Here is a 26290-nt window from a genome sequence, read left to right on the forward strand (position 1 = left end):
ACCAGTCTGGGTCAGAGATCCGGATATTCACTTTGAATAGGGTTTTCCATTGAGAAGAATAAAAATTTTGTTTCACAGGTTGCAAGTTAAAAAATGGAAAGTGATGTATTTACATTACAAAGATGAAATTGAGTTACAGTGGCTACTAGGAAAAGTGTTGCAAGCTAGACATTAGAAGAGGGATGTGAACCCAATTTACCAGGCAAATTAACTTTGTTAGAGCACCTGAGCTGGCGCAAAGATAACAGCGCCTTTAGGAGACAAACTGCCTGCCTTGCTGGTGTGCTCCAGTGTTTCTCTAATGATTATAAAATTCTTTAGGCAAGATTTTTTTTCAGTAGCCTAAGGGCACCAAAAGGTATTGATAAATGTGCAACAGAAATAGAATGAAAGCTGGACTCAATGCCCTAACTCTTCATATCGTAATACCTGATGAAACAGTTCTGGTTCTTTTGCTCTGCCTTACTAAAATTGTGCTCCTGCATGACATGGCTGCCACTGATTTGCAAAGAGAGCTACTCAATATCTCCAGGACTTGAATAACAAGCCCAGAGAATCCCTTAAAAATAATGTCCTGGAAAGCAGAGTAGCAGATAGAGCCTGGCCAAGCTGAAGGGGAGCTGAAGCCTGTCAGCAGTGTCCATCTGAGGCAGTTCAGATATGGACTGAAATGCATTTGGCATCTCTTTCCTGTTTGATAATGAGCTGTACTCTTTCACCTTGTGCCCAAGGATTTCACACTGCTTCATACAAGTCAGGTGAATGGTGTCTGGATGCAGTCAGGCACTGAACAAGGGGATCTTAACACTCTTGTTGGTGCAGATCGTTTTCTGCTATTTCCAGCCTTCAGTGTGAGAAAGGGAAGTGTGCCTCAATGATGTACCCAAGATTATGCCTCAAATTAGTTACAACATGGGAAGCGGTCACAAACGGACCCCTTGTGGGATCATGGGGCTGATCTGCCTACCTAAAAGTAAAAGAACGACAGTCCTCTTTGCAGTGAGCAATTTAAGCCAATTTGTATTAAACAATTTGCTACGAGATTTGATTAAAAAAAAAAAAGAAAAATTTTGTGAAGCTAGACTAAACAGTTTTCACAGCATAATGGTCATCCTTTGATGTGATGCTTTAGAGGATCTGAGGCAGAATGTGCTTTTTCTGTGTAGTTTAATAAAAATAAGGCTGTGAAACATCTTATGATGCAAAAATCCAAGACTCTCCTCAACATCTAACACTGAACCTTAAAATTACCATACCTGAATGTAGCAGACGAGTTGTGTTCATTAATTTTAGCAGCATCTGTGCCCATTTACACCAGCTAAATATCTAGCATTCAATATAAGTAATTTTCTTGTCCCTTTTCAATTAGCTCCATTACAGAAAATCTAATTAAATCATATCTTTTAGCAGGAACCAAGAATTCAAGAGATAAATTTTTGCATTTAATTAAAACCTCTTCATCTTGACCTGTTAATTTCCTGAAAAAGATATTCAGTAGTTTTTGCTCTGATCCACGTAGTTCCTAAATGAAATGGCTCATTTACTCTGAGTTGGCTCTTGAAGTGTACACTTAGGCTCCAACTCTGGTGACAATCTCAGAAGATTATGGGAATCATAGCTGCTTTTCTCCTCACTTCTGGATAAAATCTCTTCAGATACAGCTTGTGTTTCTTCTGGGCCCACAGAGACATTTGGATGACCATCAGGAAAGCAAAGATGCCAACTAGCAGGGAAAAAGATTTAAAGAAAAGGATCATATGTGTACTTTCAGTGCCTATTTCTGGAAATACAGTAGGGTTTATGGAAATATTTGCAGTCTCTTCTGTGGGCAGAGACAACACAGCAGTTCCTCTCAGCCTGGCAGTTGCTGATACACCATAGCCGAAGGCTCAGCCTCCACCTCAGAATTCACACAGATGATCTTCGCATTTGTTAGGCTCATCCTGTACCACGTCTGACTCCAACATAAATCCATATATCACAAGGCCTCCCTGGCCATGGTGCTGTCTCAACCCATGGCCTCTCTCAAACATATTTCTAGTTTACTTCTGAACTACAACACTTTGTTTCTACTTCTGCTGCCAACCATGACAGGGAGCTGTGCTCTGGCTCCCTGCTGTGTAGAGGAAGAGCTCGGCCCTAAAGCAAGTAGGCAGTAGCTGCCTGATCCAGCAAATAGGCACCAAATATTTACTGCATTTGCATTTTGCAAATTCATTATCCTTTGGTTAATGTAGAGGTGGTTAATCAGAAACATCCATTTGGCATCTGGACAAGTTAATCTGGGACAATTACAGCAAGAATCATGTGCTGCATATGTTTTTGCTCCTGCCATTGTAGGGACAGCCCTACATTGTCCCCAAACTTTCAGATAATTTCCATACCAAAGCCTAAAACCCAAGAACACTTCATCTTTTGAAACAAAATTTCAATTTAATTTTTGCATGATACAGTTTAACCCACTTTTGAAATTTGTTTATTTTCCGTTTGTAAGCCACGTGGGGCTACTTCTTACAAGTAGTGTTTATAGATTTCTATTTTGAAATGGAAAAATAATTTTAAAATGAATGTTTTGGAGAGATCCGTCCCAGGGACCATATTTTTGTGAGTGTTTAGGTCTCTAAGGATGCAGCAAAGTACTGAGGAAGAGTCGCAAATTCTACTAAGCAGGCTGCTCTTACGAGCATCTTGGAGGTTTATCTCATATGGCAAATTTGATGGCAACATTTCATACACTATAAACTTTTTTGGCAAATCTTAGATTTCTGGAATTCTCTTCCACAAACACTTTAAATGCTGTCTTCATTCTGTTTCAAATTTACCTGGCAGGGTTTGTGTCATCACCGTGAAACTAATCCAAGACCCAGCCTGTTGCAAAGAAAAAGACACAGTTAGTTCTATATTTTATGTAAAGCAAAATAGCAAGCTCCCCATGAAAAAATAGTGTGGTACTTGTACTGGAAATGGGAGAGGAAAAATAGTAAGAAATTAACCCCACAGTGTGCTGGATGGGGTGAAGAGATAGGTGGTAAATCTTTAGATCACTGGGGAGACTGTAGTGGAGGGAAATATAGACAAAAGTCCATGTGACAGTGATGTGAGGGAAAAGGAGGGTCTGGTGGAGAAATGTTTGTGGGAGCAAGAAGACTCTGATATACGAAGCACGAGGATGGATGTGCAGAGGAAACTACATGGAGGTGTTGCAGATTTTCTGCAGAAAAAGGCTGAAATGGTAACCACCTACCCTTTGCACATAAGCAGAAGAAAGGCATGTACCTCATATGTATAGTTGGGACAGGATACCAGCAAGAAGAGCCACGTGAAGGGGTTGTATGTTGGACTTGGAAAACAGGTTCTATTTCCTTGTGAAAGGGAAAAAAAAGGGTGGGGAAAATCAGAACCAGTTTCAGTACAGGGAGAGGGGAACTGAGCCTTATCACAGCCTGCCTACATAATAGCAATCCCCTGGGCCAATGCTCTCAGGGTACAACCTGTTAGAAAAGTTTCAGTGAAATCTTTTGAGGTAGCAAAAGCTGTATTTATCCCAGTGAGAAAGAACTTAAATCAATTTTCTGGCTCTTGCTGCTTTTAAGCTGAATTAAGCCCCTTGCAAGAAATAACATAAGCAGTTTCCTAACCACAGGCTTGAAAACATTCCAGAATAGAAACTGACTTCTGTGTGCAAAGTTGATCATACTGTGGTATTTTCTTGAATAGGGTGTTCTAGTGGGGAAATTACACTATTAGTGTCTGAAAACATATTTTACTTTCTGGTATATATTGTATAATCTTTATTCTCATGACACAAAAATGCAGGAACCCCAACTTGTTAAGAGCATACATATACACTGTGTAAGTATTCATGAGTCTTTCTCTGTGTATTTGCAAATATGCACGTACATCTTTGCCTGAGATGAATGTGTCTAAAAACTCTGCAATATAGTTTAGAAGGTTTTGGGACTTATTTAAAACTAAATACATTGATGTCAGTCACCAGCATGCTTTAAAGAACTTCAGTGCTTAAATCCATATTTAAATTGCAGTTGTGTCTAATTAAGATAAATTTGCTATGTTTTGAAACAACAGCAGTGTTGCTAATGTTTCCTTGTCACAATTTTTTGAAGTTGTTAGACCAATGGCATGGTTACTACTTCATCTTTCTTTATTCAATGGATGTAGGTACATAAATTACTGTACAACAGCAGAAGATGCATAGCTTAAGGAACAGGAATCAAAGACAGACCTGTATTGGTTTGGTGAGCTAAAGCTACGTTGATAAAGTGATTTCCAGCTTCACACATCTGCAAGACATTAAAAACATATTTTCAGTCATATGTCTAAAACGCTGTGGCAATTGTGTGCAGTGCATAACCAGAACCCTCCCCATTACAACTCAGTCTCTGTATCCAGGAAATATGTATTCCAAAAAACAGCCTGTGATCTCTGTCACACACACAAGTATCCAGTGAGCACTGTGGATGCAGCCTGGGGTGAAAGCCCCTGGCACAGCTCCACAGAGCTCTGTGCAGCCAGGCTTTCAGTGGGGCTCCCATGCCCAGCACATGCAATGTGTTTGGCCCTGGGGAGGTGAGGGAGATTTCCTGGCTCTAAGGAATTCATCAAGATTCTCTTCTTGATTTTTTTCTGGATTTCATCCAAGCTGGAAGGAAGCAGGTGAAAAGATGACCTCTGGTTTTGTAAAGATGTCACAAGTTAATGTCCCTACCCCTCTTCCTACATACACTTTCAAAGGTGTTCAGCAGAACAGGAAGGAAAAAAAGGGCAATTAAAAAAGTAGTATGTCGCTATTGGATACGAAACAAGTACACAGAAGCTTGGTAAGTTCAGAAGAGAAAAAGATTTAGTTTTATTCAAACATCTGGTATTTATAGAATTCTAAAGGTGACCGTGGATTGGAGGATGGAATTACCACTTCTCCAACCACACTGGTCCAAAGATCAATCATCTCACTCATAGAGAAATATGTAAACTATTCTATTTATACATGAAATTGTGTGGGAACTCTGACTATCAAATATGTAAACATTATTAGAAGGTTAAAGAAGTTTTATGAGAACTTTAAAACTTTCAGAACTATAAAAGAAAACTTAACATTTTTAAAAATCAGGGCAACAGCAGTAGTCTCTAAAATGCAGACTGGTTGAATGGACAGTAGTCAGGGATTGATGAAGGAGGGGAGCCGTACTATTCCTGGTTCTGGAACTCTCTGGTTATGCTGTTTCCAGCCATAACCAATTTCTCAAAGCTGGTCTCTAACATTTAGGAATTTCAAACCTTTGGGAGAGGTACTGTTTCTCTCCATTTGGTTATACAGCCTGTAGCGGAGGCTGATTTCAGATTTGCTTTCAGTACTTCATCAGTTATGACTGCTGAAGAATGAAAATCAATATTTACCCATATTTAAAATGGGAACTGGTAGGAAAATCAGTTTAAATTCCTGAAGAAGATGACCTGTCATCACAACTATGTAATTTTATGGTTTTCATTTTTCCCCTACTCTGTGAAGAAAACTAAAATGGTGTATACAGTACAAGCTCAGGCTGAATTGAACTTTTTTCTTTATTTCTGGGTTTGAAGACTGATTTGTCCTCTCAAATTGAAACAATGCAGTGTTAAAAAAGTTGCGTTTTCTTATATAATTTGTCATTCTATATTTTGCAACTGTCAAAAATGTTTAAGAAATCAAAATAAGAAGGAAAAATTAAAACCTAGAAATGTTAAAAGTGTGAAGTCACAAAATTGATACAAAAAAGGAAGAGCTTCAACTGTCATTTTTAAGTCAATTCTGAAAGTCATCCATAACAAATTTTTCTTAAAGCTAATTGAAAGAAATATGCAATTTCATTTTATATTGAAATGTGCTATTATCTGAAAGAACATTGTAGATAGAAGAATTGCTGAAGAATTTTCCCCTTTTTGGCAGAGATTTTTGTGGGGTTTGTTTGGAAGATTTAAATCAGGTTTATTCATAAATGGACCTGTTATTAGCTGTTATTCTGCATGGGTAGGTAGTTACAGTTCAAGTCCTGCTGTTCTTTTAAATTCTTTTAATTCCAACTAAATGACAATCCTCTACTATAAATACCAGATGTAAAACGCTAAACGGCCAGAAAATGCAATTCCATTATACAATACCATATCAGAAGCTATAACTCTAAGCATAGCAATGGATGTAATTTTAATTTACATACTTCCAATTATGAGCTGGGAATGTGATTTGTTTTTTTCTGATTGCTATTATTTTAAATAAATAGGTTTTGTGGTTAGAAGTGGTTTTGTAAAACACTATAGCTAATGAGATGACTATAGTATTGTAGAGCAAGAGATATTCACACACTATAATTAACCCCTACTAATTCTAAGTAAAATATGCTAAAGGCATTTCTGCACGGATTTTTATTTGCTTACCTTTGACTCTGCAGCTGCATTCTGCTGTGATTAACTCTTATGTCCCTCTTTAGACATGTGACTGTTAATGTTCTACATTGATAACACTGCTAAATTTAAGCTAGTCCTCAGTTTATCATATATAAAATATAAGGCAGTGGAGAACAGCAGATAAAAAGCTGAAACTATTTATGATTATAAAATATTGAAGCCTACACACTGTTTCCCCTCTTTATATTCCAAGTGTACCCTATGAGAAAAACATCCCTGCAAAGCTTAATTTCTCTAAACGTGAGAATCTTTCAGGAGGACCTGCAGAAACTCTTCATATTACTCAGTACTGTTGTTTACAGCAGCTTCAGATATATACACTTAAATCAGGATGTGTAATAAAGACAAGACTTAAAAGAGGGTTAAAAAAATTAATCTTCCAAATATTTTATTCATATGTTTTCGAAACCTGTGAAAACAGCTCAAATTATTTTATTTTTTATGTTTTAAATTCATTGTCTGGGAATCTGCCAACACAAGATCTGAAAGGGACAGGTCTTGAGTTTCCATGGGTAGGGAGGTCTCAAAAGAGCTGTCAGAATTCAGAGCCTAGACCAGGTGCTGATGCAGATCTTAAGGAGATTGACATATTTTATAGCAAACACCCCCAACAGGACTTTGCTTGATGGCATCATTTTCCTTACAGGGCACGTTACACTGATGCAGGGAAGGATGTTTCAAAGGAAAAGAAGGCTTTCTCTAAGCAGAGACTTTGATGAGGACTAGTTTTGCTGGCAGCACTGAATATTCAGGCAAGCAGTTTGCTTGGATTCAAACACCTCCTGAGCTTGAAAAGGGTGCACACAGCAAGGTTCTGGGCATACTGCTGGCTACCAGTGCCACAACCTCCTGTCTCTGCAGTACTGGGCTATTGCTTTTGGCTCTAGAGCATCATGGAGTGTGTGAACTTCTTCACAGAAGTATTATTCTTGTCTTTGCTGTACCTTACTAGAGCACGAAAAGCTGAGAACTGCATTGACAGACACAAACACTGCCAAAACTGTGACCTTTAAGGGTCCTGTTTTACAAAAGCATTTAAATATTGCTAACAAGTTTTTGGATATTTTTCTGAATAGTGTTTGCCTGATGGAGCCTAGACATATTATTGTCCCATCACCCTGTCATATTTCTGAAAACTGATCTGTATCTGATTTTCAAAGAGGATGCTTTGGCTACTGGCTCAGCAGTTCCAGAGGACAGAGAGGACATACATTTCCATGAGAACTTCTTATCAAGCCTCTGTCTCACTATAAAGTTATGTTCAAACAGCAGGTTGGGTATGATGAAGGAAGTTTTGATGAAGGAAGTCTCAGCCATCCTTCATCAGCTGCACTTTCCCTTGGCTTATCCCAATTTGGCAGGATTTATTTATATCATTTTAATAGCTGTGGATGTAAGTTATTCAGGGTACACTGAACTATTGCAAAATCTGCTTGGCATGTAATTCTTCAGTGTTTTAAAAACTACAAGTTTCACTCTGTCTAAATATAAGTGTTCTAACACAATTACCAGTAGTAATAATGCTGATGATGTTCTCACAGCTCTCAAATACAGTACTTCAGTTTAAACTCTGTGTATGTAAATATTAGTAGGACACTTCCTGACTGAGAAACCTTAATAGATTAGTACTAAATCCAGTCAAACTACACAAGGCTGTGGATATGGACTTATATGTATTTATACACACAAATGCACAGAAGCATTGCTGCATTTTACTAAATTGTGAGTTAATCCTATTCCATTATCATAAATAAAACTTCATTTTTGTACATACCAGAAAAGCAAAAGCAGCGTAAGAAACTTGTTTGTGGCCAAATGCTAGAAAACAGAATGAAATTATAAATTGCATTTTACAGTATGCACATGGTTTGCTATGGATGAAATTAATCTAGTGCTGAGGAGCAGAAATGCTTCTTTCCTGACAGGCTCTGCAGAAAGATTGGATATTATCACACACAGTATGAAGACAATACAACCAGTAACAGCACTCTAGAAATGTTTTACACCACTGATCTCAAGGCAGTTTTCACCCAACTGTTTTTAGTATTTACCAGCTTCATATATCCAAGTGTTTTGTCAAAGCAGCTGCTGGTGGTGAATCCTTTGAAAAGGCAAGGAGGGGAGTGGAGTGAGGTCAGTGTCAAAATCAGGCCAAGAATTGCAGCCTTATCCATAGACCCTTCTACTTCCACAAGCAGAAAACTCAATACACAACCTATCCATTACCTTCTTTTTACTTTAGTAGTGAGGCAATAATGAGGCTTTACTACACAACCACTACCTGCTTCACAGTCATGCAAGAAATACATTTAATATTTGTAAATTTTACCTGCCATCTGGCTGCCCCCTCCTTTTTCTGATTGTTCCCAAACCAGTGTAGCGCTCTACCATGTTCATGTCCAAACATTTACAATTCCCAAGCAAACCTTGGTCATAGCTGGAGGACACGAACCATGTGTACATACCTCACTTGCCTTGGACATGTCTCATCAAGCCTTTACTTTTGAGAACTCCTTTTTCCTGGCTGGCACAGGACTCCTCTGTGGTGCCAAAGACATTTTAAGGCAGTGGCAAGCAATTAGAAATATTTCTTCTGGATGCTTCCTCTTTTATGTCTTGAACAAAGAGTTTCCCCTATAAAGAAGCTGCACTTATTGATTTGATAGCCCAGACTGCTAAAAGCTGTGTCTAGGGAGTTTCTGCATTTTTTGCAGCATTATTGTTAAAGCTGCACCAAGTCCAACTGTCATTCAATGAATCATATAATTTTGAAATATAACTTTTGTGCTAGTTTGAAAGAAAAGCAAGTGTCATCTAGGAGAAATTTTTGATAGAAAAAGCTTAGCAATTTAACTAAGTGTAAATAAAAGTAGCAAAGCAAATGCTTCTGCCCTGAAGTTCATATAAAAATCTGAGATACAGAGGAAAAGAAAGATTAAGGTATAACAAGGAAAGTAAAGTAGCAGAAAATAAAATCTGTGCCAATTATTCTCAAAAGAAGCAAAAGTGCACAGAGCAAACAGAAAAAAATCATGAAGTAGCAACAGTGCAACAATAAAACATGATAAGACGGAACAAAATGATGGATGAAATCAGAAAATTAAAAAAAGAAATCTTTGTGTTATCAGCAGTATGTGATGGATTTTTACTGGTTTCTCAGGGGAAAAAAAAAAAAAAAACCTTAATTTTCATGGAAAGGATGTATCTTTAGCAAATAAATATCTCCTTCAAGAAAATGCAACCAGCTCTATTTCTCTCCTGCCTTCCTTAATACAAATGTTGTAAAGATGAGCAAAATATATTAATCTTTGTGTTTTCTCTGCTTGTCCAAAATGTCCTGTTTGTAAACTGGACAGCGATTGACCACTGCTGAACAGGCATGAACATTCAGTGTCACAAAGCAGAGGTGCTTCCAACACAACAATCTTCCTCCTGACAGGGAACAAAGACTAATTTCTGTCTGGATCAGCCATTAGATTTAATGTGGGACCAATTTCTTGATTTTGGAGAGCTTCAGGTTACACGGCAAAGACTTTTTCAAAGCGAGTTTGTCAGTTTTGTGTCCTACCCATACCTACATGGCGGCGTGTACCGTGGGTGGTTGATGTAGTATGCAATCCAGGATGTGAATCCCCAGTAAAAGGCACAGCCCTGGAACAGACAGATAATTTTTTTGAAAGGGCAATAAAGAAGTGCAAACTGTAACTTTAAAAGTATAAATTCTGCCAAGTATAAAACCTGGGTGACCATTGAAAGGCTTTGCAGTTGCTGGTGAGCCTTAGAATATAGATCTTTCTAAGATGCTGTGAAGCCAATAAAAAATAAATTTGGAATACAGTGTAGATTTTTTTTATTACTGTGTTGAATGTGTTTTATTCCTGTTGTAGGAATTGGCACTTGTCTTCTCCTTTTTTGATTTTACTGCTTATTACATTTCTATGAGTAGTGCTATAGAGGGCCCTCTCCAAGTCTAGGGCTGCTTAACACAGCTGAGCTGTTACTGTACCTGAAATTCGGCATTTCCAAGCAAGATAGAGCAAGACAAACAGAACACTAAACCAGACAAAACAAGAAAGAGTAAAAGTGAAGCCCTGTATCATAGCCATGTGTTAATCTCCTTCACCAAAATCCTAAATGTTTTAAGGGAGGGTCTTTACATCACACTGAATGGGATGGAGGGGTGATATATAATGGCCAAAATAGAGCATGTAAAATAAAAGAAAAGAAGGCCTGTGAGTAATGACACACTGTTGAAATTCAGGAGGCTTTGGAAGAGAGAAGACCTGGCCAGCTCAGTATCTTCCTGCCTGAGGCCTCCATCTACAGAAGGAGAATGCTTTTTTCCTACTTGTAATTTGATTTTCACTCCCTTGCACAAGGCTGTCTCTCTTGCTCTGTATTTATATTGCACCAAGGAAGCAGTGTATGATTTCTGTCAACACTGCTAGATGTTGCAGCAGCAGCAACAATTTTTATCACCATAAAACAGCACTGAGTCTGAAAAATATACTGGACTTGATAATCAGCCCCTTGGGTGAATGAGTCAAAGTGGACATTTACATGCAGGAGCAAAAATGGACATTGATTTCAATTTATATCCTTGGGGACATGGTCCTGAAATCTGTCCTGTTATCTGCATTTTCACTAAACATAATTCCTGGAGCTACAAAATAAATTAATTTATATTTTCCTATCTTCTTCCAAGGATTGATTTGATATGAGGATATTCTCTCTTACACAAGATGATAGAAATATTGTCACCTTTATCATATTTTTCAGAGGAGTGTGCCCTTCCGAAAACTTGTGAACAAATAATGTCTCCAGAAGATGTCTGATATAGTGTAAACAGTGACAGAAGCAGGCCAAGCTGCAAGAGAAAAAAAAAAAGAAAATTAAGGTAAGTGAAAGATTGTTTTTATTACTTCACTGTTAACATCATTAAAGGAATAAGACCTAATATTCCAAAACTGCAGTCACATTAAAATTGTGGGATTTAAGATACTGTCTTAATTGAAGCATCTGGAACCAAAGATTAATGGAATAATTTTCAGTGTTAGACAAAGTTCCTTGCATTTTGCAGGGAAGCAACTTATTTTTACTAGCCTTGAAATAAAAAGAGCTCCTCGAGCTCTGAATGTGATACATAGTCCTGACAAGAGATTTAGACAGGACACCTGCGTATACAGCCAGGCGTCTGACGTGCTTTTCCAGAAGATGTCTCCCACATTTTAAGGCCACCTTAATGCTCCTGTAGGATGTGTCTGACATTTAAAAACATTCTGAATATCTTCTGAGTCGTTTCCTTGTCCTTTGCCAACTCAAGTAGCTGCATGGAGGTAGTTTGTGTTTCATTTCCTTGTGGACGTAAAATGAGATTTTGTTGCAAGTTAATCCATTCTGATGGCTTTTTTGTTGCCTGTTATAAAGAAATGAGGCAATTGTGGTAGAAATTATTATATTGATTCTCTTTTGAGGAAGATTATGAAACAATAACAGGCATTGCTGATTTCCTTCCGAGAATGAGCTGCAGCTCATAGTGATTGAGTTTCAGAAACAAATGTCAGGAGTGATTCCTGATGGCATTTTATCTTGGTTACATTTACCATACTACCATAGCCCCTCTTGCTGTAAACCAATTATAAGACATAAATGAAAAGTGGTTTTCAGCATGTGAAATCTCAAATAATTTTATTATGCATTGTGTATGGTAGCTAAAGTCAAAGATTAAACAATTCCAAAGTAATTAAACCAGAGAGAGTTGAGCTAAGAGAATTTCGAACAATTAACGACTTATCCAAAGCCTGGAGCAAACTTCCAGCTTTGGTGGAAATTTTAAAATTAATTTGGCTTAGGATGGGGACCTCAGATGAACCCATTAAGGAGTAGTCACTGGCAGGATTCTGCACAACCCCTGCCCACATAAAAGAAGGCAAAGGCATTGCAGGTTCTTCTGTGCTGCCAGAAACTCTCTCCTTTTAAGCATATGCACAAGAGAAGGAAGACAAGTATCTTGCAGCTCTGGATTTGAATTCAATTATTCTGTGTTCTCATTCCCAGCTCCACTAACTCCCTTAATGTCTCTCCAAGTGCCTGTTCCTCCATCTGTAAATGGCATTATTACTCAGTATATTTCTCTGCTGTGTACCAGTTACCCTGATTCTGCAATCACAGTGTGGAAGTGTGTGGGAAAGCTGTACAGTCCTTGAGCCTCTTAGGTGCCTGTGTACCCTCCTATAAGCGGTCCAGCTTATGCAGGTGACAGGCTTTCCTTGATCACTTGTCACCCTTCTGCCAGGCACTAATCACCCAGAATGGGGACAATTCCACTGAAGGAAAGTTCCTTTAAGTGTGAACATTCCCAATCTGCCTGGTGCATTCTACCGCCGTCCTGTGAAGATGCTTCTTTTGAGTTTCTTGACCTGACTCATGACATGCACACCTGTTGAATTTCCTCCTTCCTGTGCCTAGGTGAGAGCTGGTGTGGGGGTAGTTATCTTCTGTGCTGGATGCTGATGCTGCTCATCTCAAGAGCAGGAACGTGCTTTAAGGCAACTGGGAGTGGGCTACCTGAAGTCTTGTCCTCTCTGTCAAGCATGACTTTGGGTTGCTACCCACTGTGATTATTATTTCTCTTTTTGACTTGATGTCAAAGTATTTGGGGAAAACACTGCATCTCCATGGTGACCAAGTGCAGTGACCATTGCTGGGATCCCATTTTTGGTCAAGCTTATGTGTGTTGCTAAAATGACTAACAGGTGTTGGTAATAACTGAATATGACACCTGGCAGGCAGCCTCATACCCCCTGTAACATCCTCAGCTCTGGAAATGCAATCTCCATCTCTTTGGTTTCTCATGAGCCAGGAAAATAATTCCCACAAGTGTCACTTACTGAACCACGGGGTGGCGGAAGTTCTTCGTGCTTTCCACTTGATCATATATAGTCGAGAGGCGAATGTAAAAGAGCAGATATATGAGAAGAGGCCCAGTGTATTCTGTTAGAAAAAACTAGAAATGAAAAATAAAATAGCTGTGGCAGAGTAGAAAATTGTATCAGGAAAGGTGCGAGAGAAAGAATATCCCTATCCACAACCCCTATTCATCCTTCAAATAACTTTTGGCTTCATTTTCAGGACTTAAATGACACATAGGGGATTCTTCTGCAGTCTCTTTAGCAAAGGAGCAAAATCCATCTAGGAAATGAGAGATAAGTTTCTGTGCAGAACATTAACCCAGTCAGGAATGCTTCATGCAAGGTGGTCAATATCACAGTTATCTCCTCTTTATATTTTTGGCTGTGCCATCAAGTGCCTATTTGGAATCTAAATAACACTGAAAAACAAGGCCAAGAAACTGAAGGCAGCTTGCTTTCTGCCAGTGCTTTTTGCAATTAAGTAGTACATCAGTTAAAAGCCAACCAGGCATGACAGAAATAAACACAGCTTTGAATCCTGGTAGCTTGTAGAGTCATCTGGAAGGGAGGCTATCATTGCTTGAAATTTGGTGGAGGATGGAAGAGCAGGACCAGCCTGCATGGTGCTTTGAGCTCTTTTTTGGTTACTGTGTGGTTCTCCTCCCTGTCCAGGTACCAGCAGAAATAGCCTGTGGTGGGCAGATCGGACAAATTACCCTACTGTGAAAAAAACAAAGAAGAAATCATTTCATCTCACCATTGTCACCCCTGCAAGGCACAGAGAGCTGAGAGGAGGGGCAGGGAGAGAAGGCAGTCATGGAGATGACATGAGCCACCCTCAGTTTTAATGTCTGACTTTTGTTAGGTACAGTCTGTATTGCTTTTAGTTGGCCACACACAGATGGAAGAAGTAAAATGACATTAGAGTGATGAGACATCTAGATTTGATCACCTGTCACTGACCACTGGACTGAATCCCAGAATAAAATGGAAGTGGTGTAGTCCTACACATTTACAATGACTGGCAAATCATAGCTCAAGTGCCTATCATTGCTTCAGGGAGAAAGATTTGTAACTGTTGAGTTATTTGGCTTTATGGTGTCTATTGGCACTGTTGTAGAATTGTTATGAATAAACACCTGTGGCTTAAGGAAGCAACACTGACTTTAGACCACCTTTTACAGAACTAGTATTTGGCCCCCAGAAGGCTGTTCTTCTAATCAGTCTTCAGAAGAACACTGGAAGAGAAAAGTTTTCCTGCAGGAATATCTGGCAATTAGGTTCCCTTTTCCTCTGTTAGAGGAGGAAACCTTTTGAAATTTTATCCTTTTATAGCAGGACAGTCCCTGAAAGTAACAACAGACTTAAGTGTTCTCTACCAGGGGAACATTAAATTCCCTTTTGTTCCAAGAGGCATTATGACTCCTGTGCTCCATTTAGACTCTGTATGATCCCAAGAGCAGGTGCGTGTTTGTGTGTGTGTAAAAATATTTAATCCAGGAGTCCAAGAGCACTCATTGTGGAATACCTCACAGCCAAGGGCTTATTAGAATTTTGTCCTGATAGCAGTTGTATGGATCTGTTCCAAAATGTGAGTCCACTGTGTTTGGCACTCTGCAAATTCTGTAAGGGATGGCCTCTGCTATTTAAGCCTAATACACTAAATCTAGACCATGGTGCTGTAGGGGACAGAGGTGCAGGTAATGTAGTCTGGGCAGGTCAGAGGAAGAGCCTGGAATGAGCTGCTTTGTTCAGTGTAGCTTTTTCTCTCTGCCATGAGCTGCGCCACAAAGTACAACCATAACTGCCAGCTTTCAACATCTGTTTGGCACAAGCACATTACAAAGCTGCCAGGAAAAGTTTGGCAGGACTTAGCACCAAGTTGTGTTTACTTGCAACTGCACCAAGTGCTCCTCCCTTACCCTCTCACTGATTTCAGATGTTGAAAAGAGAAGGAGAGTTTCGAGATTTAGTAAAAAAACCAGTCTCTTTTTAAAAGCCAAAGCTCCAGACACAAGAAAATTGAATCCTTGTGATGGGGTTTGATGTAGGAAGGGGGGATGCATGAGTGCAACTCAGAGAAGCAGTTGAGAGCACTCACAGTAGCTCTTGAGCTGGGGTGTGTGGAGAGGAGCAGCATCAGGGTGCTCAGGGTGGGGACAGGGTTCAGTCTTGTCTGCGTGTCAGTCACATCACCCAAGTGGAGGCAGATGGTGCAGGGTCAGCCATGAGATTTGCAATCACACTGGGCACTGTCTGGCAGACAGGACTGTACTTGCCTTTGTCATAACTGAGTCACACTGACACATAGTTAAGATCACCAAGTTTGATCTTAACTATGATCAGTAACATTCTGTTTTAGAGGATGAGGCTCAATTTGCTGCAGTAGTTTTTGCTGTAGTTTACTTTAGTTTAGGTAAGTTTCAGACTCTTTCCTTCTGTTGCATCTCCCATGCTGTGATCACTGCTCTCATTCTCTGGCCTACTGATTTTTAATTTGAAATAAATGAAAAACAAGTTCCAGAAAGGCAGGCAGAGAAAGTGCTATAAATTCCCATGAATTCAAGCAGGTGAATGGGAAAGTTGTCTTAAATTAACACAACATTACAATTATTGGTTCTACCCACTGGCAATCAAGGGCAAGCACCATTCTTTTACTATTGATTCTCAATGATTATATGCAATTAAGCCTAACTAGTATCTTCATACTCATCCTGTAGCTGACTAATTGCTGGGCTTGGGGAGTTACTTCTTGTGTCAAGGATCAGGTCAATCCATCATTCATATAGGTGCTCAAAATTAGTAATCTCTGCTGACACACTCTGCAAAAATAATAATCACAATTTAAACAAAGGCCTGAAAGTAATAACATTGGAGCTTGTTGTTTCTGAAAAAAAAAGTATAATTTTATTTTTTTAAAAAGTGATAATTTAAAACACAGAGCACATTTACCCTGTATAAATGTAAAAATAAGAAAGAAAAACAAACAAACAAAAACACCAAACCCCAATATTTAGAAGAAAATTATTTTTTCTTTACCATCTTGTGGTCCTGCCTAGATTATTTTGATGTATTGGGTACAACCAAATATGGTGATCCATAATAAACACGAATATCTTTCCCTGGAGGAGCAGTATGTCTCTATAACAATGAGCATATCTCAATAGGATTTAACTGTTGAACTCATCATAAACTCCCTGAAGAGATAAAACAGAAGATTGCCTTTTTTTTCCACATCTGTACACTCTTCTTCATATCTTGCACAGTGTCCAGTTCTCTTACCTTCCTTCTCTCCTCTCCAGTGTCTGACATTATATACTCTGTAGACCTCTTATTCTCAGTAACATAGAGAAAGTGCTCTTAAATGAAAGCATTCTGGAATCAAAACTTTCACCAGCATGGTCAGCATACAGGATGCTAAAATCAAGCTTCTTTAACCATCTCAGTTTATCAGTCCTCAGAGATCTGATTCAGCAACACCGAAACTGAAAATATCTACTACGTAAACATCAAAACAGAGATCTGAAATCAGTCAAAAGAGAGCTAAGTAGGAGCTTCCATTATCCAAGAGGTGATGGAACAAAAGGTAAAACAATACGAGAGAGCTAATCTGCAAATCAGCAACACATCTTGCATGAGCCAGATTGTACCTTCTTCTTTTATCTCTTATTCAGTTCATCATGCCAGGAACAAATTGCTGAACAGAGTAAAAGCCAGGAATTAAAATCCCAGACCTTGTGAGGTATATTTAGGGAAGTATGAATGCTGCAGAGGTGAAAAGAGTTCTTTAAAGTTATTGCAAGGATTTTCTGGCTGTTAGGGGTGACATAGTGCTTGACACTGTCCCAACAGGTCTGCCAAAGAGAGTAGAAAGGATTTTCATGTGAGTTAAAGTACCATGTGTACTGGTCAGGAAAAAGCAGAACAGGACAAAAGGAAGTTGTAAACACAGGCAGTGGAGTGGAGGGAATCTGAAAAAGGTCCAACCAAATCTTTATAAATGAATAGCCCACATATTAGTATCTTCACATGAGGGCATAGCTAACTCCTCTCTGTAATGTTTATGACCTGCCCTTTGTGTAATATCACACAACACACCCTATCTTGTTGCCTTTTGGCATAGTCTTACACTATCTCATTTATGACAAGCAGCAGAGCTGAGGAAAGGCTATACAGCCTCTTCCAGACTTCCCTTCCTGCAGTTCTTTCCATGCCATGTAGGGCCAGTTTCCCAGTCACCAGTGCTGCTTGTGATGTTTTCTATTCCACTGCCCACGGGATGTCAGGATGGAAACAGAGGGCATGGGATGAGGGTAATTCCTGCAGCCAGGACAATGACTTTGGGTTGCTGTCTGTAGTCCTCAGCCCAGCAAGAGATACAAAACAGCTCAAACATGTCCTGGGTAACTCTGATGGAAAAGCAGCTGCAGTTTATAAATTATCTAATGGACAGGGCTTAGTTTCTCTGATAAATGTGAGACAAAGGCAGTAGTTGCAGGTCGGAGCCAAGGTCAAACTGGCACAGTACATACTGCACAAAGAGGAGGATCTCCTGCTATCAGCAGACAGACAGACCATTGCTGTGTGTGACTGTACACAACACAGCTGGGATTTCAGAGAAACCCAAGAGAAACAGGCAGTTAAATCCTCCCAAGTCCCCAGATCACTTTAAACTTAGCATATAATTGCCTTAGACTCATTTTACAATCCCAGCCCTAAGTACTCTTGAGCTAATGATCATTAAGAAACATTATTAATTTCTAGTTTAATTTCTATTTCATACACTTTGTTACCTCATTAAAGGCCATATAGTTACCTGGGGATGATAATGGCATAATTTTAGCACCTCCCCTTAATCTTCACCTTTGTAAAAGTTTTGTATTTTCATGTTTGCAAAAATCCACAGCAGCAGCAATTTTGTGTCTGGTAATACAGTTCTTAAGGGCTGTTTGAATATTCAATTACTTTTTTGTTCCAGTTCTCACAGAACTGATCATCCATTCTACAAAACTTAAATTGTGCGTGGAGGGGCACTTGAAATGTCCCTTGTCTGGACAGATTTTGTAGGGACTCAGTGTTTATGAGTATTTCACGCTGCTGCTCAGTATTTATTGTAAATACTAGACATAGGGATGGATTTGCTGTAGGATTTTATAGGCAAATTGCAGCTGACTCTGTCCAGTTTCAGGAGCTGGGGCATGAACAGCAATGGATGCTTTTAGTCCCTGAGTCAGGCCTGTGAAATAAGGGAGGTGAAATCCCAACTTCCTCCTGTCTCTTCTCCTAAGACTGACCTGTCTGAAACATCAGACCACTTCTAACTATGGTCAGCATTCTTCCCTGAGACTAAAAGCCATTTCATGTTTCTTACTCAAAATGGAAAATTATTGCAAATTCACGAATGTTATTCTTATGCATATACATACATCTATGTTGTATATGTTTGTACCGATACACATTCAGTGAAGAATTCAAGTTCTGTTTGTAACCAAACAGCAATGTGAGTTCAGATTTGCTGCCAAATCTTTCCAGGTCTTTGACAGCATTTTGAAATCTGCCTTATAATGTGCATCATTTTAAAATGTGTATTTATCATCTGCTATGTAGCTGCATAAACAAAATAGTGCTTCTTTAACACCTGGTTATTGTAAATAACCTTATCTGTGCTTTTCATCCAGAAGTCTCAAAGAACTTTGGAAAGTGGAAAATACCGTTACTTTCTTGCCAATGTTTTGGAAGCTGAAATACAGAGAAATTCAGTGACTTGTCAAGGGCAGTGACTTGGGCAAAGGGGCACCTGGTCCTCACAAACACTGGTTCAGTCTCTGGTTCACTGTGCTGAGCACTGGTTCACCCTATGGTTCACTCTTCTCTGTGCTCTCCTCACACCCTGGATGGGGTCAGGCAAAATTCCCCATACAAAATAATTGTGCTGGGCTTATGCATTCTAGAGGGACTAAACTGCTCAAATTTGCATAGACTGACAAAATGGCAACCTCCTCAGTTACTCTGAATACAAATAGGTAAATGTCTACATTTACCAGCTCTGTATATCAAGCGGCTCTTTGTTCCTTAAGTAGCAGGAAGGGTTTAAGCATAAAGTTATGCAAAACTGAAAGAAACATATTGTTCTATTTTTGTTTACTGAATTCCTTCTACCTTATTTTTGCACTCAAAGGGTGCAAAGGGGTAAAAATTCAAGGGCATCCGTATAAATACTTAGGCATAGGTCTTTCAGTCTTTCAGTCTTTACTGTGCTTAACAGTAACTAGAACCCTCAGAATTAATTTTTCTAGTAGCTCTCTAATTCCCTTTGGCAACTGAAAAATTGACACTCTGGCATGGTTCATTGTGAGCTAGTGGCATTTGTTCCTGAGATCAGAGAGAAATTATTACAACACTGTTTGCATCATTAAAAGCAGCATCTGAGGAATCCAAATCAGCCAGCTGGGCAGTTTCAGAGATCTCCTCTTCCCTTATCAGTTCACTTCATGCTGCCACTGGGCAGTAACAAAGAGCCAGAAGTATGTGTGGCCCAAGGAAAGGCACAAACAATATAAAACCATGACAAGAAATAAGGCAAAGGCAAGCTGTTCTCTCCTGATAACCCTGGAGGCTGAAAAATATTAGACTTAATTAAATGAAAAATAAGAGCAATCTTGTGTGTTTAGTTTGCCTTTATGAGAGGTCACAATGTTTTAAAAAGTTCTCAGCTTTTGACTGGGATCAGCTCAAGACTTGGCCAACTGTACCAAGGCAGAGCAACACTTAATGTGTGTTCAAGCAGAAACCTCTGCCAAGTACAAATTGTTAGCTGTAAAACAGGTGCTTTGCATTACAAATTATTGTAGTTGGAAAACGTGCTGTCAAGGAAATAGTGACTTCTTTTTTTTCCTGGAGATCATCTTCTATACCAAATTATCTATTGATCCAAGAGGCTTAGCAATGAAAAACAATTTGACAATTTTTCTGTCTTTGGCACTTTTTTGTAGCTGTTCTTAGTCCACCCGCAGATTCACACAGAATCAAACTTTCTGTTTATTTGGCACTTCTGCAAAGTTTTTCAGGTATCCACAATTCCCTGAGTGTGTTATTCAATTTGTAGGGTCCTAGTCCCATGACTAATTCTGTCTGAATTGGCCACAAAATATGGAAACCCTGATATGTATCTGCTGAGAACCATATTCAGTGACATTTTCCTCTACATCAAACAGATCCTCAGCTCTCTCTTACCTGGACCTCAGATTCCTTCCTAAACTATGATAATATGAGTTTTCTTACTCTTATCATTTTTACACTGTCTCATTAGTTTGCTGGGATTCCCAGTCCTCACACTTCTTCAAACTCCTCAGAGCCTTTCTTTTTCCTTCTGTTGTAATTGTCTGTACTCTTACATCCCATTGAGAGGTTTTACCTTTACTGAAAGTCTCTACTGAAACCTTTACTTAAGTCTCTTCTTCTGTTCCCAAATTAGAGAAAATATCTTAAGTTGTTCCACATGGGGAGTCCAGGTCTAACCTCAGTGTAGAGAAGGTGGAGAAAATTAGTCTGCAGCAGTTTGGCTGTTTTTTTTCCCCAACCTATCAATATGCAAATTGCTTCCTATCACAATCATCCCATAGACATCCTGGGATTGTTTCACATTTACAGGACCAATGGATTGAGCTGTGCCTGGCAGTCAGAGCAAAATGCTGCTCCCCTGTTCATCAACAGGACCGAAAACTTTGATGCAAGAGGGAAAGAACCACACTGACCAAAACATTGCTTTCTCCTTGAGAGAACAACAGCACCTCTTCATTGTCCTTCCCCACTGCCTACACCTGCTGTGCATAACCACAGAGCTTCAAACACAGATCCCTTCCTGGCTTCTTGTTCATTTCCCACAATGTCTAACTTGGTGATAAATTTGCTTGCCAGACAGGAGAGAACAGATCAATTAGTGAGAAATGTGGATTTTCAGACCTCAAAGATGCTCCTGGGTTTAAAGAAGTATTAGTCTCCACATTTCTAAATTGAGCAGAATCCTTTTCATTGGAAAATCTTAAGTGGAGCAGTTCTGCTGCCAGCTTTACTATTTTAAAACCCTCAAGAGTCAAAGTACTTAAGCAATCCCTAATTTTAAATCACAGTAACAAAAAATATTTACTGAAGTCCTATGTTTCAGAGTTATTTTTCTGAAATTCACAGGCTTGGTTGTAAAAATTTTTTTCAGTTCTATGCTGTTTTCTCAGTTCCATTTGGATCCTTTTGGTAGCTGGCCCAGGTAGCAACAGGACAACAGAAGCTGATAAATCAGAAATTGAATCTTTGCTCAAATAAGGGAAGCTTTAGCAGCAGTGTGAATTTGAGCCAGAAGAATGAATTTTTTTTCTGTTTTTTCTTCTTCTCACTACAGCAGCAGTGTGTATTATTAGCAGTTAAACACCAGCCATGTTTCCAAAAGTCACCATGCCACATTGCAGTTATGTAAAAAGAGATGTCTGTCAAACATGCTTAGGCCCAAAATTGCATAGAGATTAAAAATAAAAGCCATCACTCCAGTAGTGGGAATTTCAAACATCCCTGGGGGTAAAATCTTTACAGGGCCATATAGAACAAATCTATAAACTCAGCTCCCATTAGTATCTCTGCAGCATCAGTCAGCAAACCTCAATTATGCCCTCCAGGCAGGGTAAAGAAATTGGTAAGTATTGTGCAGAAGTAAATTATGTGTTTCAGGTAATATTTGTTTTATATAAAAGAAGGGAGAGTAGAGCAAGAGTTATAACAAATTTCATGGTACTAAGAAACAGGTTTTGTTTGGTCCCTGAACTATATTCTGGAAATCAGCCTTGAGGGCCTCCTTTCTTCTAAAAGAGCCAGCTGAGGTTGAATATCTACTTTTCTCCCAGAAAAGAGCCTCAATGCTCAAAAGAGACTGACAAATAATTGTTCCAGTGGAGGAGAATCACAAATCCCTCACCCCAGTTTGTCCTCCTCCCTCCATCAGAGCAATCCAACCTCTAGAACTTGTTGAAAACTGATCAGCCCATCTCAGAGCTGTGGGGAAGTATGAGCCCAGGGGAAGTCTGGCCTTTCACAGCACAAAACACCAAAAATATTTTGATCACTGTGCAACAGTGTTTTAGGAAAGCTGAGAAGGAGGAAGAAACATCCTTACTGCAAGGTGTCAGCCTCTGGCAGAGGGTCTAAGTAGGCAACAGGAGACAACAAAGCCTTGAGCTGCCAAGGTGGAGTGTGACGAGTGTTGTAAACCTGAGGCTGTCCATGCTCCAAAAGGGAAGTCTTGATTTTCCCAGACTTATTGATACGCAAACTCTTTGTTTGGAAACAGACAGCAGCATCACCTTTTATTTTACAATGTTTGGAAAGGGCACTGCTCCCAGGAGGTAGAGGTCAATTCTGTTTTCCCCTTTTAAAAACCAGAAGTCGTTGTCTTGGTGTAAATCCCCAACACTGGTGTCCTTGGTTCTCAAGTGTGACCTCCAGTGAGGTGACACAACCCCACAAAACCCAACTCTGTGCTGAGTGCTCCCCTAGACAGACCCATGCCCAATGCATGGACTTCTGGAGAACCAACATGTCTCCATGTTCTTCTGTATCTATTTTTGGAGTCCAGACCTGAATGTGGCCCTTTGTACCTTAGCTGTCATTTTGCTGACAAGAAAATAATATTTTTATTCTGTGCCTTGTTTATTTAAATGTCAAACCTTTAAATCAGAAGCCTCCCTTACTGTGTGCATAAATCTGGTAGAGCATCAAGGGGGATGGGAGCACAGGAGATCTAAAGACAGTAAAAATGGCAGTAAAACTACACATCCTGTGTACAAATGCATTTCTAATTGCTGTTGTTAGAATGCAGTCTTCTGTGAACCTTTTCTCTATTGCTATAGACTAGCTATAATATAAAAGTATCTTTTAAATGTTTAAATGACGTGGCTAGGAAGAAGATTTCTCCCACTGACAATGGAGACAATTTAGAATATGGAGCAGAATGGGATAAGATGAATATTCAGAAACTCATGGAGTCAACTTTTTGCATGCAGATTAACTCATAAAAAATGCCACTGCATGCAGTACCTACTCCTGGTCATAACTGCAGTATTTATAAAGGGATATTAAGCTTTAGTTATGTTACTGTCTTAGGCTACATAAACCACCAGGAAAAGAGAGAATAAATAAGGTTCTTGCAGATTACTTAATTGTAGCAAACAGGAAGCTGCAGTAATCACAATTTTGCTTTGCAAGGAAATTCCATGGTTGAGAGGTGGTGGAATGGATTCGTGAAGGAAACAGGACTAGCATTAACTAGTCTGGTCCAGTATGCCATTAATCAGGATGGGGTAAAGCCTCAGTAAACTCACAGACCTCTACTCAAACAGGTAGGTCACACAGTGGGAAATGCTCTAGCTCCACTGAAGTAAACTGCTGGTCACCCCCTGAGAATTTGGATCCTTTCAGAACTGAGAAGGATGGACACAGGTCATATTCTTCTTCACAGGGACTAAAAGCTGCCAGAATTTGTGCTGCTCAGGAGAGGGAGAAATGCGTGTGATCTCAAGGAGATGGATATGTGACCTTATAGAGCTGATCCAGAGGATGACTTTTCCCAGGTCAAGGGTTACTGTTGTGGCACTAACCTTCACCTTGAGTGTACGTTTCAGCAGGTAAGGAACTGTAAAGTAGCATGTCCATTCCAAGTGACTTTTAGGAATTCTTCCTAGCCTGTAGTGACCTATTAGAGAGAGGAACTGGACTATCACCTGCAAGCTGCTCAAATATCTGACACTCAAAAGCTCCATCCTTGTAGGCACAGCCAAGGAAGGACAGTGGCTTGTAGTCCCACCATGTGAACAGAGTGGGATCTGTGAGCTGAGGTAAGAATCTAATAATTTGATCAGCAGCCATGCCAGTTAGGAAAAAACTCACTTGCTTCATTAAAGGAATAGCAAGCAATCGGTGGTTTGCTTTCCATTGCTATGAATAGTCTTACCATAGCTTTTATGGCTTTCAGAAGGTCTGTCTTACCCATGTTTCTCACTGCAGAAATTGGGAATCTTATTACCCATTGTACAGATGTGGGCTGTGTGTTACTTCAGCTAGTGCTCTACATGCAAACTGCAGCAAAAGCTTGTCAGGGCGATCATGAGACTCCTCTCAGCTCCTCCACATGTGCCTGCTGCAGGACATTGGAAAGGTCTCTTCTCCCATTCCTTCACTGTCCTTTCAAACCCTTCTACTGTCTTCTGTCTTTGGGCTGTGAAAGAATTTAATCTTTCACTTCTCACTTTCCCAAAGGATCCTGTAGGGTTAGAGTTCCCTAGATCCTATTTGAGTGAAATGTACTGCTTCTCTCTCAACACCCTGACCTTCCAACAGCTGCTCATAGGAAAATAACTAAAGTCAAACCAGGTCTACATACAGCATAAGACAGCTACTGTTGTCATGGCAAATGCTTTTGTTTTACAAGGAGATTAAAAAGTTTTTACTCTTGATCCTGGCTGGATCTTCTGCCTGGAATCCTTGGCCTCTCTCAGAACTGTTCTTTGCTTGAACAAAGATTAAGTTATTTCCATCCAATTTTTTTCCTGCATTAGTAACAGTATTACTAGAGATCCATTTATTCTTTACAATATCCTTCCACTCTCAAAGCTGAGGAGTCTTTCAGAAAATTAATGTATTTGGCTACAGTTCTGCACAGGCATATGAGCCCAAGATAAGCTAAAACTGTTTTTTAAAATTGGGTTTTTTTCCTCAGGCAATATTTTTATGTTCCCCTTCTAATCCTTAATTGGAAGTCAGAGTTAGCATCTTGATAACTTGGCTCACTCTCCATTTAATTCTGTTTTGAGTGCTGATAATCTAATTACACCCTTTTACATAAGGAAGCACAGGCTGAGGAAGTTGAAGCAGCTTGGTGCCAAAACACATTGCCCATTAAGATGTAGCATGCTGACTGCTACAAGGACATACTTACTGTGGTCCAACCAACCTGCTGACCCAGGTCTGTAAAATACAGTGTAATGATGGAGGAGACGGCAAGGCTTTGGATGCTGATGGAATCCTTCAAAAAGGGCCCGTCTGCAATGACAAAAATGGAAGAGGAGATGGCGTGAATAACAGGTACCCTCTTGGGGGCTCAGCATAGTGCTGAGGCTGCCCTGCTAGTGGTCCAGATGTAGGCCCAGCTTGGATTCTGATTTACTTTGGTGACTTGGTACTTATTCTCCAGGTTAGCAACTCAGAGCTCTTCCATGAGAGTTATTCTCTTCCCATTTTAACAAAAGTGTGGGAGTGCCGTGACACAGGGCATCAAAGTGTGACAGTTGTACGCTGCTGTCTCTGTTAATGTGGCCCATCAGAGAAAGGCCATGCAATCACACAGACAGCTCCACAGAGCACTTCTTGGTCTGGCTTGCAAGACTAATGGCAAAGTCTGTCTTACACAGGCTCTCCCCCACTGACATATTGTGCTGCAGCATTTGCATTCTCAGGCTGTTTTACAACAGGCGGTGCCTAACGACAAATGCAACTTCTTGGGGAAAAGCTCATGATACAAGATTTCTTTGCTAGCTATCTGACCTAGGTAGACCAGGTGTATCTGAGCATTTCGTTACTGTTTGCAGTATTCTGAGGCATCTGCTTTCAGTCCTAATGGATCTAGAGTGTGCAGGCAGACACATGAAATAACAATCTTTGGTTTTCTTTTTTTTTTTAATATAGGCGGTGAGCTGGCTATTGGAAAAATCTAACAGCCACTGGCACAGGATGTTGCCATGGCTGCAACACCTTTTTGCTCTTTATGTATGATCTCCCTTTCAATATCTATTTGTTGACTGTTTACATCAGTGAGGGTGCTAAATTCCATCAGGTGCTGATGGAATTTAGCACCCATCAGTCTCATTTTCTATGGCTTTGCA

General features: G+C 39.7%; 1 protein-coding gene across 1 annotated transcript in view; it reads right to left on the reverse strand.

Moving 5' to 3' along the window:
* Positions 1 to 1595: 1595 nt before the first annotated feature.
* TECRL (trans-2,3-enoyl-CoA reductase like) overlaps positions 1596 to 26290 on the reverse strand; it is a 58399-nt gene continuing 33704 nt past the window's right edge. Inside the window, exons 4-12 of the mRNA XM_053974886.1 lie at positions 25348 to 25451; positions 13350 to 13465; positions 11221 to 11326; positions 10038 to 10110; positions 8234 to 8277; positions 4244 to 4301; positions 3277 to 3362; positions 2823 to 2868; positions 1596 to 1723 (exon numbers count right to left, since the gene is read on the reverse strand). Of these exons, the coding sequence (XP_053830861.1) occupies positions 1596 to 1723; positions 2823 to 2868; positions 3277 to 3362; positions 4244 to 4301; positions 8234 to 8277; positions 10038 to 10110; positions 11221 to 11326; positions 13350 to 13465; positions 25348 to 25451 (761 nt within the window). The remainder of the gene's footprint in view (positions 1724 to 2822; positions 2869 to 3276; positions 3363 to 4243; positions 4302 to 8233; positions 8278 to 10037; positions 10111 to 11220; positions 11327 to 13349; positions 13466 to 25347; positions 25452 to 26290) is intronic.

The sequence above is a fragment of the Vidua macroura genome, chromosome 4, assembly GCF_024509145.1.
Source record: "Vidua macroura isolate BioBank_ID:100142 chromosome 4, ASM2450914v1, whole genome shotgun sequence".
NCBI classification, from domain to species: domain Eukaryota; kingdom Metazoa; phylum Chordata; class Aves; order Passeriformes; family Viduidae; genus Vidua; species Vidua macroura.